Here is a 17231-nt window from a genome sequence, read left to right as displayed (position 1 = left end):
CTACATGGGATAGATGAGAAATTTCCCTTTTTCGTTGAATATAATTTTTCCTGCCAACCTCTTTCTTAAACTATAACTGGAAAAAGTGATTTAGATCATTGACTGGTATGTGGAATGTGATGTGACAAGTGATGTGATACAGGCATTCAGCAGAATAGATAATCTGTTTCATTTGGAGAGAGCGTCAATATTGGAGAGATCATAGGATAACCTTAATTTGCATTTCCACATTATTTGTGAGCGTAATTTGAAATGATCTGATCTTGTATAATATCATTATAACTGGGAATAAAGTCCTGAGGAATTTCTCCCTTTAAATATTGCTTTCAAACATTTAATTAGGCAAAACATTGTCAGGCAATTGTAGAATGTTCGTTTTGAAAGACCATTAGCAGTTTTTTTATTGTGGACCATGACCACATACAGTTTGCGTGGGTTTTTGAAATTGCGTGAGTGATTTGTTGAGATCAAAAGTCATTGCCTACCGGCAGGATTTGAACCTACGACCAGGTTGCACTAGCAGACTGAAGGGTGGAACGCCTAAAGCTGGGTTTTCGTTTATGTGTAAATGCCGTCGTCGACCATGACAGGGTAAAGACCTCAGACTGAGTAGATTTCAGTTTGTCTAAATAACCTAAAAGATTATGTTCAATTATGTTTTAATGGGGGAGGTTGAGTTCATACTTTTTTATACTTTTAAATGGCAATATGTTGATATTATTAGAAATGTTTGATTATTGAATAATAAAGACAAATTAATAATGAAAAGTTATTCGATCTACTGTCTTAGCACACTTGAAATTTGGACAATATGAATAACAAGCATCGTCGTCGACTGTGGAACTTTACGCACAAACTAGAATGCACCTTTAAAGTCGACTCGGCTTACCTGGCTGGCTAGTCCTCATACAAGATAATGAATATGTTCAACATTGGTTGAGAAGAAAAATTTTCATTGAAATTACAAAAGTTCACACTTCAAATTGGACTGAATAAACAGGCTGAGGATCAACATAACAGTGGAATTCTGCTCGAAAGAACAGTGAGTTGCAAGGGTAGTTTCGTCTGGAAACAAAGAAAATTACAGTGCCTATTAATAATCATGTCACAAAGCGCTAACAATTACCAAGGTTTTGGAGGAAAGGAAAGGTCCGAGAAAAATAATGCGGATGACTGAGATGAAGCTAAGTTATAAACAGTCCAGCCTTGTTATGGGGAATGAAAATAATACTGAGGGAAGGCGCATCGTTTTTTCTCTCTAGCTGGACTGGCCAACAGTTGTTTGCCCGGTATGGCCAAATGACCAGAACGTGCTGGTAAAATGTGAACAAACTGTGCTGTGATAAAACGTTACAGGGTTTCAAATTACTCTGACAGCGTGTGGTTTTTTCTAATGTTATTCAACTATATTTTCTTGTTTGATGGTAGTGGAACAGAACTACAAAAATAACGTGTTTTTCCAGTGCACTATTTTCGTCTCGGACACGCTCTTATATCTCATTATTAACTTTTGCGTGTCATGAGTTCAGGTGTCAATATAACTTTATATTCGAATAGTTATATCATTGGTTACTAAGGAAATATATCCTCGAGAGTTTAATGCTCATCTGTCGAGAGTAGAAATGAAGTATTAGAAACGTTGAAGCACGTATTACTGAACTGTGCTTGATGTCCTATTGCTAACTCCAATCTCATTTATTCTCTGATTGGGAACTGGGAAATGATTTCATGCCTTGAATTTTAAGTCGATAAGTTTGTTTCCATGTTGATTTGGATAGAATCTGGAGATATTTATTCCCTATTTAGTTCACTCGAGATTTCTCTAGAAAAATATCGAAATATTGAAAATGATTCTGTTTCTCTTGTAATTGGAGATCTTATCGATAAACAATCATACAATCTTTCCTAAACTCTCTGAATATGGGTGGACCTGATTGTGATAATTTGCTCAACTCATACTTTTTTCTTGTTTTGTAAAAAATATTCGAAATATCATGAGTTAAAAAATGTGCAATTACTAAATTTAAAATTATTTATCAAGAACCCTGAAAACAATGCTTCTGACTACAGTGGAATACTGCATAAGACATAAAATAATATTGTATGGATGAGAATGATGAACCGATAAGATGAATAACAGTAAATAGCATGTTTTGAATGAACTGGTTCAGATGCAGAAGTAGTTTTCCTGATAAGAAAGAAAGTGATAAAATAGTTTGAACAAGTTGATCTATTAATTCCTCTGTTTTAAATCAGCTTCTACAGTGCATACAATGTGAAAGTTTGCTACATTGAGGCAGTAAAACTCCAACCACGAGAGTGAAAATCGAGGACGCTACTTAATTGAAACTCATTCTGCCTCAATAGAGGATTTTCGCTGCAGGGCGTTCCTGTCCCATAATCAGTTTTTATTGCCAAACCACCAAACAACTTGCTATTCCGTACGTTCTAGATTCCGTACCATCTAGATTTGCTCAGCTTTATCTGATATTTTTCTCAGAGCAGACATTGTGATGCAAGCTTGCAGGAATAAATTCGAGCAACTGCTTTCATCAATATTTCCTTTGTTCTCAGAACGATCGCTAATGAAACCTGATTTGCATTGTTATTGAAAATATTTCTTGGTGGGGTTGAAAGATTTTGAATGAAAATTGAAAAAGCGGAAATTCTCTATTTACTAACTTCAAGTTGAAATACTCCAATGTAAGTGGAGTGATTAAATGAGAAGTTGAGAACTCGGCAAAAGAAAATTGATGCTTGAACCGAAGACATCTCTTCTCAAATCTATTTTTCCGATTTATCCTCTAAATTTCTTTTTTTTCTCAAATTTATTTTTCCGATTAATCCTCTGGATTTCATTCATATATCTTGTAAACGAGCTCTCGGTATGCGACATCACAGACTTGTTTCTCTCATTTAACTACACTCTATGATATATCGTTTTGTAAAACATATTTTTGCTGGTAACATGCCTCGAGAGAATCCACTTTCTTATTAGATAATAAATTGGACAACGTTCTGTGTTGTAAAATGTAAGATGATATTGTTGTGGATATCCATATTGAATGAAAATAACGACCTGATGCTGCCAAAACCACTGTTCAATCAGAGTACTTTGGAATACCTACTAGCTTTGCTTGTTACACGATAATTATTAATCGACAATTAATTAACTAGTTACTTATTAATTAACAATACAATAATTGTATTTGTTTTAATAATTATTATTAATAGTGAACTGAATGCTTACAATAAATAATAACTGAAATCGACTAATAGAGTGTGGGTGAAGCCCTACGATTGGTCATTAGATTGAAGAGCATTAAGATGGTCATTGGCAGGGACTGGGACGTGTAACAGTCTCGGCCAATGACAGGAGAGCTCAACAATATTGGTCTACAGCTAATGGCCAATCGTAGGGCTCAATCCACACAATATTATGCTGTTGCTCGATGTTTGATACTTCAGTTTACTAGAAATTGATTATGGTCTAACAACCCAAACTGGTATCTTAAGTTGGTTTTATGAATTAGTGGTTTTGACAAATCAAGGCATTTTTATGAAAGCTATATTCTATTTTGATTCATCAATATTATAATTGTATATTCTATCCAACCATATCCAATATAATTATATGAATTTATTTGATGGTCTATTACTTCTCCATGTACAATAAAACAAGTAAATAATTTTTTCATGACATCTAATAAAAACTAAGCTATCATGTATACGATCAGAAATAGAATTTGTAAATAAATGACTAGCAGATTTCACATCTATAAATAATTGTTCACCTCATTGGAAAGCGGAAAAGTTTGGTTTTTGTGCTGAATAACTGTTTCAACTCTGTGATATGCCTTGGGGAAAACCCGTTTACAGAACTCCACTTCCAACGTTCATTGATGCAGTATGAATTATGAGACGGTAATTATCAATACAGGTACAATGCTTGTCTGTCATTGAAGTGAATTTTTGAAATATTTCATGAATAACTGAAAATTTTTCGTACGACAAACAAAATTGTTCTTGTTTGGGAATCATTATAAGAAGTCCATCGTATACGGTTTGACTGTGAACACTGAACATGATACAAAGAGGTATCAAATTGGAATCAATAACAACATTAATAAGTTGTTTTATAAAGGTTCATTCATTACATACTCATTAAGAGCAATTATGTTGGAATGAGCTTGAAAAGTTATAAAACTCTATAACAGATGCACTTTGAAAAACATGAACACATTTCAACATTATATAAAAAATAATGTTTTCCTATGGCAGTAGCCTACTAAATTTATTTTATTCATAAGATTCAAGTGAATGAATCCTCACAATCATAATAGATCACTTCCATTCATATTTATTCAAGGATTAAATGAATGAAACGATATAATTAAATATTATGTTTACATTACACTCATGCATGAAATGCTTCCGACAATAATCCACAGGAGATTTATATTGGTATTGTGGTACTTATGACTGCTTTATCTTTCACCCATGAATATTATGATCCTTATATGATCTCATACATGTATCTAATTGAAAATTATATTGTGATTGAGTTGAATAAATCAAATATGCGTTACATACACATAACCTTTTGGACTTCATTACCATTAAAACTAAAAGAGTGATAGTGAGAGCTAAGCTTGGTTTTCCTCTTCCATTATATCGATATATTAAGATTTCTTCTTATTATGATATCCATTATCGAAGATAATTGTGATAATTGTATCGAAAAATAGATGATTGGAATGAAATGAAAAATCATCTTGTAGTTGGATTGGAATGAAATGAAAAACATCTTGTATTTGGATGAAGTTGAACGGCTTTTCCAGTTTTGGTTGATGATTAGAATTGAAGCTGATAATTATGGCATTGAAACATTAATCAAACTCTCAATTTGAGATGGTAAAACACTCATCGTTTCACTTGTGACAATGTTGTTGAATTTGGTTTTTCGAGGACCTCGCATGTTCTGGATAGGTTACTCCTGAATTGTTAAATGTTACAATCTTGTTGCCACTCGCCACAAAACAGCCAACAAAACTCACGTTGACCTTTGATCAAAATCAATCAGTCTGAATAAAACAATCGGAGATAGAATATCTCCCACACTTACATTTCATGGTCCTGTTATACTGAGTGATTCACATGAAGAATGTGTAGAAGAGCGCAATATTCAGTTTTTTCTGTTCTAGGTCGGATATTTTTAATCAACATTATTTGAAGGGAAATCAAGGTTCGCTTAATTTTTTGTGCACTTTAAGTTTGTTCACCATATTATGAGCACATGCATTAAATTGACTTTGCTCTCTGCTATCAAAATTTAACGATTAATTAGTTTTTTGGGGTAATGAGTTCATATATAAATACATCGTTCACATTGAATGGGTTTAATTAATTTGATAAGAAATAATGTTATCAAAACCTAATGAATTTCCATCCAATCATTAAAAGTGATTCAACGGGATAGTTTGGCTTTCGTGAGAAATCGCTCTCTCTCTCTTTTTAATTAAATAGCAGCTTTGCAATGTAGGTTATTAGAAATCATATGAGAAATTGAGAAAGTCCAATCATTGGACGGGTTTGTACGATATTTAAATGTGGATTCAAAGTGCTGATCTCATTCTTGGACGATCCAGTCGAGGGTCCAGACGGATATGGCGAGCGAAGCGAGCCTGACGGCTAGTCTGAAATATACACCGAGCAAGAATATATTTTATATACAATGATTCAATGATAAATTCTCATAATTGAGACTATATACGAGGTTTGAATAAAAATCTGAGTACCCTTTTCAAAATTGTTCAAAGAAAAATGAATAAAGGGTACTTGGATTTCTATTTTTATTTATATTCAAAAGTAGCCCTTATCAACCGTTACATTGGCCTAAACCTAAAAAAAGGTTCTCTAGATCTGGAATTTTATCAATCCAATTACGGAGAGATTAGTGTTCTAATTTGGGCTTGAACAGTGTCAGTATATATAACGCGAAGCTCATAGCCGAACCTTGTCGCTGTTGATAGAACAAACCCACCAACATCACGTTACTGGAAAAGGGCTTGGCTAGGATTTGGTGCGAATGAGATTTTCGACCCCCGTTCATAGTCTCTTTATCAGCTACTCGCCAACAAAGCCGGGTGGCCTGTTTACACTACTAAGAAGGAAAACAATGGTCCATTTGCGTCTTGCATCTTCGTAAGATTGCGTGCTATCATGACCAAGGGTGGCCATCTTGGGGCACAATAGGATCTGCGTGACAATTCAGACGAATTCTATTAGGGTTGCCGCTATTCAGAGATCAAATCCACTTTGTAATAAACAAGGGTCTGTAACATTAACAACTAGATAGCATGCAAATTTCCAGAATGTATCACATTGAATGTTGGCGATGCGTAAGGCTGCAAATTTAGTCAATAAATTGCTAGAGTCAGTCTGATTGGGTTTAGACTGAATAGGATAGCATCCTATCTCCAGTATTTTGATCAGAAATATCTGGCAAAATATCGTGATTCTGAATGGATGTGGTATAACTCAGCGATGAAGATGGAGAACGTCAGTACTGTAGTTTTTAATTACTTTAGTAATCCTTATCTCATCTAATCCTTTGCATTTTTCAACTAGTAATCCTTACCACTCATCGAATCCATGTCAATACCACAGTTATCAACTAATGTAGTAATCCTTATCTTACTAAATCCATGTCAATCCTGTAGTATTCAACTACTGCAGTAATCATAATCTTATGAAATCCATATCAATATTACAGTTTTCAACAAGAAATCTTTATCAAATGTTATCAAATCCATTCGTGGATAAGTGGGTATGAAACTAAATATTCAAATGGAAATGATTTTCAGAAGAATATTTTTGCGTCGATTCTGCAATGAGTGAATTATGTTTCTTCTCCTTCCAAGCTTCTTCGTATGCGAGGGTAATGGAATGATACGATCAAAGTAGTCTTGACATGTATGAAATCCAACATAGTAAAACTGAACAATTTCTGTCAGTAGGCTGAGTGGTTCAGGTACCGCAAACTCCATTCTGCTGTCGCTGTCTGGATGTGGGTTCGAATCCCGCCTGGAGCATGGTCATTTGATCATATCATTCTATTACCCTCGCATAAGAAGAAGCTTGGGAGAAGAAGTAAAATAGTTCACTCATTGCAGAAACGACGCAAAAATATTCTTCTCAAAATAATTATTTCTATTTGAATTTTAATGTCATGCAAATACGTATAATATTGCGTCAACATTGTAATACACGGTTCGATTATCATGCTCTTCAATAACTACCGTTAAACTTTATGAAGTGGATTTTCATTAATAATGAGAAATTAATATAGAAAATTCCAATCAACTTTTCGACGGTTGAAGCAATTTAAAGACTATAATAATCTGTATGCTTCTGATAGGTATCGAGCTGATCCCTGACGCTTGAGAAATGGTTTCGGAAATTGTTTCATATCTCAATACTCGAACCATCAGTTTTGATTACCTATGCCTTTACCCTTAATCATAACTGTAATCTTGAAGCTCAATTTCTGAGAACTAAAGCTCGGATTCTGGGAGCCTCGTAGATACTCCCACACAGTTTCTTGCTTCATCGGTCACTCCCACTCTGGGATCAGCTCTGAGTGATGTCTTCAATTCACAGTTTATAAACAAGATGTCAGAGCAAGAGTTGATTAGAAATTGATTTTGAGCTTTGACTCGCAACTTTCAGGACGGACTTGTTGATCACACGATACCTACTCACAGCAGATACTGTAGCTCCAAATAATATAATATTGTAGACTTGCTCAGACTCATCTAAGGAATTTATTTCATTCTCACTCACCCTTCTTATTATAACTAGGCTGACTTGACCTACTGTATTTTATGTATTTTTGGCTTGAAAAAATCATTGAATATTTCATCAGTTACAGAATACCAATAAAATAAAAATAGTCGTGAAGGATAGTTCTGAACTGACTTAAGAACTGACTTAACATCGACCACAACTCAGTTGAAGTTTTAAGAATTTCAATTTCTAGATCACACAACGAATTCTCAACCTATCTTATACTCTCTACTCTACTTAATGCTCATTCTGAAGTACCACATTCTAAAAATAATTTAATTGAGCATTGAAATTTGTATTAATTTTGAACGGAAACATACTTCTTGAATTTTCCTGTCACAATTTTCCTAAAAATCCTTCAAACCTCTCCTATTATTTTAACATTGTCCCTTGTTTGGCCGTTTCGAACATTTTTTCGCTTTGTTCTGGACAATGGTGATTCGATTGCAAATAATATTAAGTAAACTATCAAATAAATTGAACATTTAATTCGAGTCTACTCGTAGTCAATCTATTGATTCATTGAAAGACGATACTGTATGATAGAAAAATGAAATAACAATCAATCAGTGACTGATAACTGATAGACTAAATCATTTTTCAATCTGTGCTCATAAAATATAATATCATAAAATCCATGACTGGTTCAATTCTCTGATTTTTATCGATTTACTTTCAACAGTAACATCTTCACACGTCTTTTACTCTCCCATTGGTTCCAGGTTATGTCCGGTGTGACGGCGTCATTACGTTTCGAGGGCTCAGTGAACGTAGACCTGCGTGAGTTCCAAACCAACCTGATCCCGTTTCCGCGAGTTCACTTCCCATTGGTCAGCTATGCGCCACTGGTTCCAGCACATAAAGCACGGCACGAGCAGTTGACTGTGGACCAGATAACCAGTTCATGCTTCGAGCCAGCCAATCAGATGGTCAAATGCGATCCACGCACCGGAAAGTACGTCGGCGTCACGCTGCTCTACAGGGGAGATGTTTCCCCCAGCGATATCAACAACGCTATCGGTCGCATCAAGAATGCACGAAGCGTCAACTTTGTCGAGTGGTGTCCGACCGGATTCAAGGTAAAACGAGGCCATATTTTAGTAGATCAATGAGAATCCTCTCAAATTTTTTTTCAAGCAAAGGTGAATTGAATTGAATTGAATATTTGCCTTTATTAAGGGCGAGGTTAGGACTCTAGGTCCTCTCTGCCACACAACTGCACAGTCCTGGTTGGCAAAAAGGTGCCAGATGGCACGAACACGCTCATTTCACTTTTCATCAGCTGATGCTAAGATTATTATATCTGTATCTTTCCGTTTCTGTGAAAATACAGATATAATCAGCTGATGAAAGTGAAATGCCCGTGTTCGTAGCGCTAAAGTCTGTACGCAGCTCAAGCTATTAGAACATTTTTAAATCTATGTGACAGAAAGTTTGAGCGTATCTCTGGTAAAGAATAAATGTCCTCCCAACATAGTCCTTCCCGTTTGGAAGGTTGCATATACGGCCCTGCAAGGTGGTCATAGTGCACTGGTCATGAGGAGTTCTAGGTCAGGAGGAGAGCTATGAGGAGTTCAACGACTTCATCTTTACATTCTAGTCTAGTGGAAAAATTATTCATGACATCATCCGTGTTTACCAATAGTTTTGATCCTACATAATTTCTCTTTATTTAGTGAAACTTCCTCCAACTTCATATTTCCTCCTCTCAATTTTCATCGCCTCCCCAATGTCAATCAATTACGGTTGAATATAACACGATAGGATTTTTCTCTAAATATTCCTATTCTTAAATGAAACAGTTCAAGTTTTCACAATGCAAACACAAAACACAATCATTATAATACACTAAAAAGGTCATGTTTTATTGTCTGTCTATTATTCATTATTTGTTTGAATTACAGTGTTTGCATTGTGTAAACACAATCGGTTCAAAAATACACTCAATGGCAATGATGAAATAATAATAATCTATTATAAGAGTCAATGTCTCCCTATCTCATCGAACATAATACCTAGGCCTATTCATAGTAATAAAGGGCCACAGCTACTAGGATATTTTTTTAGAATAGTAAAAAAGTTGAAACGCAGAAGTAGAAAAAATACACTTCATTGTTATGGAAACACGTGATCTAATTTGATGATCGCGAATATAATTTGATATGAAAAGTAGTTGATAAAGATTCTGCATGAATGATTACGTTCTAGTTGACATTGATAAGACGTTGAGAACGACGACAATTTATAATCACAAAGCGTTATTCAATAACGGCTTATGAAGGTCAATGTCATGATTGTTTTGATTGCATAATAGTATCGTTCAAGAGGAAGCAGCATGCTATCATCGGCTCATTTCACGGAGTGTTTCTTTTCTAAACGCTAAACACCTTTTGTTGGAATTTAAATGATGCTGTTTCCAAAATCAGTCTTCTGATCAGTTATTTTGATTGGCTAACTGCGCTGATATAATTTACAAATTGAATAAAAGTTTCCTGGTGGCTTGGATCCTACTTAAATCTGTAAGTCTTATCCCTCATCATTATCATCATCCTTTGAATTACCTACGCACATGCCTGAATATTATGTTTGCATCACCCTCAGCAAAAAAGAGAATGTGAGTAACGCAATCGAATCCACTGAGTGCATTATATTATTTATATAAAAGCGAAATGTCACTGATTCAGTCATAAAAAAATCTCTGATTTGAATCAAATCTTCGATTCAGTCAAAAAATCTACTGGACCAAATACTTTCAAATTCGACAGGTATTTTCAGTTGGCTTTCGAGAGCGCACTAGGAACTGATTTGAAAAATCGATACTTATGAAATTCTTATCTCACTGACTAACTCAATCACTCACTCACTCACTGATCACGATTTTTGAGAAACTACAGGATGAATCACTACAAAATTTAGAATATAGCTTTCTTATAGGTCCCAGGTGCTCATCAATAAGTCTTTTGACGATATTCTAACTGTAAGGGTGGTTTTTAAGGGTTTGAAGTCTGTCTTCATAGTATGTATTTTTCGTTTCCCAATTTTTTCACTTATAATTATTATAAGTAAGAGATTGGGGAAATAAAAATACAAGTTGACAATTATTGTCCACATAATAACGTTGTTAGAGCTAAATTTTCTCATATTCTATATTTTTCATTTTGCATGCTTGCTTTGTAGGGCTTGTTATCCTACCAGTGCGTTTCCAAAGTCCACTCGTTCGTTCATGAGTAGATCTTGAGTCATGAAAAACGAGCTTGTCGATTCCATTTAATAGTTTTGAAATAGAGTTCAGAGCTAGGGAGCTAACTAGTTCCATGAGAAGTTTGGATTGTGAAATTTAATTTGTGCCGACGCTGGAGTTTCCAACTCATGAATTGATGATTTCACGGTTGAGATTCTTTGTTAGGTATAATAGTTCCCTCTTAAATATTCTGCCAAAAATACGTACAATCTCAACTTTGAATAATATTAATCTTTGTCTCAATCAATAGATTTTTCTTGGTAAAGCAGAAATAATAGACAGAATATCTTATAATTTCTATAGCTCAATGACTTAGAATATACAGCTTTTCGGGTGAGGTTATGTGCCATCTATCATCATCATCATCATCATCTACAAAGTTATTTAGCTCAGTGTATTCATGAGATTTTGTCTATTTCTGTTCTTGTATGTAATGAAACTATGTTTAAGTACATAAGATTTTTATTTTGTAAATTGCGATTTTTCAATAGAAATTTATATCTTTCTATCTGTTTTTCATATATCTGAATAATGTTTATCACAAAAAATATTCCCTCCGAATTGAATATTGCAAACTTAATCTTTTCTGTTCTCCAATCATAGTTGCAATCAATAGTTTGGCGTTCATGCCTAACCTACCCAACCCAAATTTTGTATTAAAGAATGAGTTGAAAGCTTTCTCGGTTTTGATGGAAATTCTTTCAATATGGAACGGATTTAAAAGCTGAGACTCAATTTTAATATTGAATTGGGTGAAGCAACAAGAGAATGCTTGAAAATGGGCGAGAGCAGTGACCTTAACAAAAGGAAATACGAAACAAATTTACCATAGTAATCGATGGAGTAGCCTAGTTGGAGTGAACGAGATTATTGAAGAGTTCGATTCAAAGTGGAAAGGAGTATCAAAAGAAAATTAGACGAGGATGAAGGGAACACAGTCTTTGAAATGGTGAGAGTGGAGAAGAGATATCCAGTTGCAAAGGGTGAAAACAAGTGTTGCTGTGTTTTATTTTGTAATTGTTTGCTGTAGCCCTTGAGAACAGTCTTAGCAGTACTTTCAGAAGGATTAAGGATCTCGAAACGAACGTTCCCTGTGTTAGTTTCGCTTTGCCTCGCCAATCATGTCAGTTTAACAAGACGGCGTTTTGGCTTTTTAATGAAGCAAGTCTCAAGAATTAAGCAGCGTCGAGGTGGAAGTGAATATAGCTCATCAGAGTGAATGCTATACTGCTCCTGGCAACGACCTCCCTCTCCCCCACTCCTTAATTTCTCATCTCACTAATGATATAACATGAAATTTCCAGCACAATTATCCCTATGTTTGATGATAAAACGTAATAAGACAATTTAGGAACAAAGACTAGCATAGTCAAGCGTAATATTGCTCTGCTGTATTCATGAAGAGCACATCTTCAAGTTCATCCTCACATCAATTGCTTATCAGATGGAATAATTATAAGAATTCGACTGAGTCACTGTCAATGTTGTAGAATCGTTCCATGATGGAATTAAAACACACACATATATATCGTCAAATTCTACAGTTTTATTTGGTGCAGGACTATGGTTTCGTGACTACACAGGTATCAAACAGGTATCCTGTATCAAATAAAACTGTCGGATTTGATGATATATGTGTGTTTTAATTTCATTTTGGGATATTATAAAATTATACTAGAAACATATCAAGATTAATCGAGAGTGAAAGTGATATGAAGATTCTTGAGAACTCCAATGATGAAGTGATATGCTTCTTGAATAAATATGTTGGTGGATAGATAAAATACAATTGAAATTTTAGGGGTATGAGTCATAAAAATGAACAACAAAGGAATAATCTGAGAGGGGAATCAGATTCCTCTAATAAAGACAAATTTTTGAAACATTCTGCTGTATTAGAGATTCCAAACAATCAATTTACTACCAACAGCAGAATGGTATGTTATATTTTAAGATCAGTACTTGCATTCATCATTATTGACCGAGCGAAGTGAGGTCTAAGATTCAAGTCGACGGTTTGGCATTTCTCTAAATGTTTATATGTTGCGCATTTACGGCGAAACGCGGTAATAAATTTTTATGAGCTTTGACAGGCATGTTCCTTTTTTAATTGCGCGTCGACGTATTTACAAGGTTTTTGAAAATTTTGCATTTCAAGGATAATATAAAAGGAAAAAGGAGCCTCCTTCATACGCCAATATATGAGTAAAAATCAGACTATAGAATTATTCATCATAAATCAGCTGATAAGTGATTACACAGATGTGTGGAGAAGCCAGTCTATTGCTGTATTTCCATCTATAGTTTCAATCAGGTACTTGTGGATGAGAATACTGCGTGAGGTCTACTGTTCACAGAACTACTAGTTAAACAGCTGGAACGATAGATTCTTACTCTGCATCTCCAATTCAATTTTTTTCCAAAAATTTCATATCCATTGATATTAGGCTACTGGGAAGAATCACTCTCTGATCCCTTCGTATTGAAGCTCATGCTTGAGTTTTTAAGACATACTTTCAATAACCCAGTTGTATTCAATTTGCCGTGAATGGAATAATTGAAGTATCACGAAAAAGTCATTGATAGATATCAACACTTTTTTCTTACCTCATGTATTTTAAAAGGGCATGATAAAGCAACAGTATTTATTGGAGCACATAATATAATTATGTCCAGAACCAAGAAGCAGTCTGATTAGGTCAATAGGTAGAGTAATCGCCATTTTACATTCACAGCTCACAACCAATAGGAAGTAAGCAGCTTGAGATTGTTACATGTAAGTCATTGTCCAATGAGACTTGTTGTTAGATTTGGGGCGTGGCTTACATTAGCACAGCCACTCCCATATTCTGTGTGCCTTGAGTTAGTTCTGCCTTACTCCGTTAGAATCATTCTTAAAATAAGAATCTTTAAATTCCTTAATCGTTTGAATCGTTTGTTAGAATTATTCTTCTCTCAAATTCTCGAAGTGAACAATCCAGTGGGCATTATTCGAAAACTACAATAATTACGTAGTTGTATCGTGATTTATGGTGCTCAAGCAATCAACATTATTAATAGGCCTCCTATAGATTTCGAAAATATGTTTGAGGAGGATAACTCTAACTTAGTAGAGTCAGGGCAGAAAAAATAAGGCCTAGATTGTCATATCTGGCCCTGCTTCAAAAAAATTCCCTGACAATTAAAATCCTCTTAATCTTAATAAAAATTACTATTTCACAGGAGAATGCTTCCGTGTGTGCTCACAGTATCCTACAGCTGATGACGTGTAAGCACACACAAAAGCATGCTCCTGTGAAATAAATTTTTTATTAAGATGAAGTAGATATTTCGACAATTTCTCAAGGCTCTATGGAAAAGTTCCACAACATGAATAATAAACATTCGAAAAATGTTGAAGTTTGACTAGCGATGGGTTCAATGCAGATCATTGAAACTGATTCACAATATTAGAAAACTGTGATATTTGTACAGTTTCAAGATCAGTTTTTAATCACTTTTAAAAATATTTTTTTAATTCATGAGTTGCGACCTAAAAGCGCTCGTTTTGAGCTAACGCAAGATTGAAGACTAGTCTGCATGAGGAGCCTACTTCTCAGATGATTAGATTGTTAGAGCAGGTTGAGTTTTGTTAGTTTGATAACACGTTAGAAATTTTCAAGAGTAATCAAAATGATGCTTTATTGGGTCTAAGTAAACAAGTGCACTCGATGTAAAACAAGCTTGAAAAGTTGTTGAGATCGATTATCACTCCTAATCAGCTACGGTGACACATAGCTCTCATATCAAAGTTATTAATGAGAAAAGTTACAGCGAACTTTTAATGAATAATGAGTTTAGTGACAACTGTGCAGAGCTCTATCCACTACTAGCAAAATCAGCCAGTTAGTTTACTTAGCTTATAACGGTGGAGCTACGATCTAATCAGGCCATTGAAGCTGGCCTGAATTCGATAAGAGGAGAAAGATAAAGTGAAAAAGTTCAATGATAGATTCTGCTACGGTTCTGATAGTTTTTCGAGTAATTTTCAGAAATTAATACTCGTACAAACATGGTTTTGAACAAATGTAAAACTCAGGAGATCTGCTTGACAAGTGCTAATGCTAATATTTTTTGTTGCTTTGTATATCTTACAGCCTTCTATGAGGTTCCTCGATTTTCACCATCGTTTCCCGAGTGGATTGAATGGAAATTACATATTATATGATGAATTGTAAATACAATGATCATACTATGAGGCTTGAAAACTACTTACATGTATGTGACTTATTTGTACTTTAAGTCCATTGAACATTTTGGAACTGTGCAACTAAATACCATATCTACTGAATATGATTATTATAGGGAATATAATATAGATTTTATTATTAGTATATTTTGGTATTATCAAACTCATACATCTTCTATCCCAAGCGATTCATAATTCTGGAATGTGTATTGATCTATACATGCTGATAGTTGGTCGAATCTATTTATTGCCAATAAGCAATAAATCACCAACGTTGATATATTTTTATAGTGGAGCTGTCATCTTAGAGATATAACTTGAGATTCCACAGTATTAATTTATCCATTTTATCCCACAATACATCAAATCAATGAGTAGAAGAGTAGATAGATAGTAGAGTAGTAGATGAGTGTTTTGAGCTCGATTGGAACTTATCGATGAGATTTGAGTTTTCTCTGATTGTGATGTATCTTAGCAACAGTATTGATATATTTTCCCAAATGTATGCACTATGTACAGAATGATGTCTGTTTCGTAAAATCTCAATTTGGAAAATACTGCTTTATCGTCCATGATAGAACCCGGTATTCTCATGACACTACTATCTTGTGCATGTAACAAATCGATTTATGATAGTTACTTGCACGCTTTCTCCGACCGCAAATGGCATCATTATGATCCAGATGAGACATATCTCATTTTTATATGGGAACAAAATGGAAAACAGGCGTGATAATGTACATGAAGAGGGCTTGCTGCTGAGCCTGAGTCCCCTGCGCTCGGACACAAATGGACACACCATTCTATTGTCCAGTAATTCATGAATAATAGACTATTGTACTCAGGATACATGGTAAGTCGGGAGTAAAAAATTTCAACACAACAATGGGTATGACCTGCATTCCTTCCTCAGCTCGCATCCAAGATTACCACCATTTGTGCGGGTTGTAACGCTCAATGGCCATTTTCAAGTAACATGCTCCCCATGAAAATTTTCTTCAACTTTTGAACTGAGATATCTTCAACCTGATAATCAAATCTTGTGCTTGTTTTGAAACCAAATGTAATAAGATATGGGATTTTCATTCATCACACATGTTAGTCCCACGAAAAACTTGTTCAATTTGGATAAACAATCAATTTGAAGCTGAACAATACTATAAACTATGAAATCAATGATTTGAATATGATCGAAAGATTCACTCGTATGCTTTTGAAGCAAAGAAATAGGTGTACTTTATGAGGGTAAATTGTGAACATGGTAGATTTATGTTTTTACCCTTGAAAATTGCCCTCTCCTTTGAGCCGAAAGTAAAATGAAGCTCTTGTTTGTTTTTACGGTGTGAAACAGCCAAACACATAAACAAAGCTGAGGAAAATCCGAACTATATTCTCTTGGACATGATTTTTTTCTCTTGCAAAACATTTTTGGTATGAAACCTTCATCCTTATTGGAATGAGTAATACACGAATAAATCAAAATGCTCTATAATTCACTAGACCTGAATGTTTTCTGAAGAAACATTATTATTCTAGGAATCAAATTTTCATTTCAATACCAGTTACAGGAGTATTCGCTTCTGATCGATCATCAGACGGTAATTGATTGCATCTAGTTAGTGACACATTCAGTGCTCGATATTCATACACACACACGTGATATGGAATTAAGCAGTGCTCTCCACCTCTACCTGTGTGAACAACAAACGTCAAATTGGTTCAATCGGAGTCAAATGTGTTTGCATGGCAAATGGGCGCCAAATTGATATCGGTTCCAGGAATTCAAACGTGCTCTGAAACGCTCTCTCTATTGCAATGTTCATCAGATTTCCTTTTCACGAACTCTTGCAGATTCTGATATGTGCCTTATCAATAGTTTCCAATTAAATGACAAGAACGAAGGAAATAACATAC

At 34.7% G+C, this 17231-nt stretch overlaps 1 protein-coding gene across 1 annotated transcript in view; it reads left to right on the top strand.

Moving 5' to 3' along the window:
- Positions 1-17231, top strand: part of LOC111057771 (tubulin alpha-3 chain) — a 46056-nt gene that overhangs the window by 17434 nt on the left and 11391 nt on the right. The window contains exon 5 of the mRNA XM_039426277.1: positions 8571-8927. Coding sequence (XP_039282211.1) covers positions 8571-8927 — 357 coding nt within the window. The remainder of the gene's footprint in view (positions 1-8570; positions 8928-17231) is intronic.

Source organism: Nilaparvata lugens, chromosome 4, assembly GCF_014356525.2.
Source record: "Nilaparvata lugens isolate BPH chromosome 4, ASM1435652v1, whole genome shotgun sequence".
Taxonomy (NCBI): domain Eukaryota; kingdom Metazoa; phylum Arthropoda; class Insecta; order Hemiptera; family Delphacidae; genus Nilaparvata; species Nilaparvata lugens.
The sequence above is the reverse complement of the archived record's forward strand: the minus strand, read 5'-3'. Positions and strand labels throughout refer to the sequence as shown.